Here is a 1,091-nt window from a genome sequence, read left to right on the forward strand (position 1 = left end):
CGCCCTTGCCCTTTCTCTCCACTCTGTGCCGGTAAGTTGTGGTGAGCAGACGTACAGCTAGACGAGAGAAAACATCTTCTTGTGAGAATGTTGTACATGTACGAGCCGTGGTTCCTGTTCCTCACCGAGGAGCGCGATGAATTTTGGCTTGTTCCTCGGCGGGCCGTGATCGACCCGGCTGTTCAGAACTACCAGACTTATCTGGACTGGACTGATGATCCATCATTCTATTTGCCTCCGAGGGGTGGTGAGATTTACAGTGTAGATCTAGGTGTTGAACATGTGCATCGCTTGGCTGCTCCTGTGGACATGCTACCGGGCACTACTGTTAAAGAGTGCACCCTCCTCTTCTGGGATAGTGAGTGCTTATTGTCGTCGTGTGCCCTACTAGTCTTGCTGCTCTTAACTGTGTATTGACCATGGCTTTGTCTGTTTGTACAGCTGATCGGGAAGAGGTGGTCAACTTCTTCCAAACTTGCTTAACTCTAGCATTGAGCAGCGCTGACCCGGACACCGCGGATCCGGACTTCATACAGGATTGGCTCAAAAGAGAGGTGTGTGAATACTCCTAATTTAAATACCACATTGCAACGAGAATTCACAATTAATTTGCTCTTTTTCCTTTCCTGCAGGACCAAGATGACATTGCAAAGCATTATGCGATTAAGCACAAAATGTCAGAATGGATGGTTGTGACCATCACCAAGTTGCGAAACTGTTGTGGGATGAGTTTAATTTACTTTCCGGCAGATAAAGACATCCCTGAGAGGTGGCTAGTGCCAACAGAACACACTCCTGTGAAGCGGTGTTTCTTGCCTGGTTATCCACAGAAAGAAACAACAAGGGTGCGGCTTAAATTATAAGGTATGTGTACTGTTGTAAATTACATTTGCTGTGACTTCCCTTCCCTGTCGAGAAATGAAATATCAGACCGATATTGAAACAATATCGAATATCAGATATGTGTCACTTTCAAGACCATCTCAGTATCAAAGTGATGTGAAAATTGACAAATGATATTGTTCTGATATCAATCCGATATTTCATTTCTCACTGGGTTCTGCTTTGCTCTGGGTTAAACGTTTAAAAAC

At 44.9% G+C, this 1,091-nt stretch overlaps 1 protein-coding gene across 1 annotated transcript; it reads left to right on the forward strand.

Moving 5' to 3' along the window:
* Nucleotides 1-6: 6 nt before the first annotated feature.
* LOC127751204 (uncharacterized) lies at nucleotides 7-863 on the forward strand. Its single transcript, XM_052274337.1, has 3 exons — nucleotides 7-358; nucleotides 442-554; nucleotides 633-863. Exons 1-3 carry the CDS (start codon nucleotides 88-90, stop codon nucleotides 861-863), a joined length of 615 nt encoding a protein of 204 aa, XP_052130297.1. The 5' UTR covers nucleotides 7-87.
* Nucleotides 864-1,091: the final 228 nt, after the last annotated feature.

Source organism: Frankliniella occidentalis, unplaced genomic scaffold (assembly GCF_000697945.3).
Source record: "Frankliniella occidentalis isolate FOCC.00 unplaced genomic scaffold, Focc_3.1 Scaffold379, whole genome shotgun sequence".
NCBI lineage: Eukaryota > Metazoa > Arthropoda > Insecta > Thysanoptera > Thripidae > Frankliniella > Frankliniella occidentalis.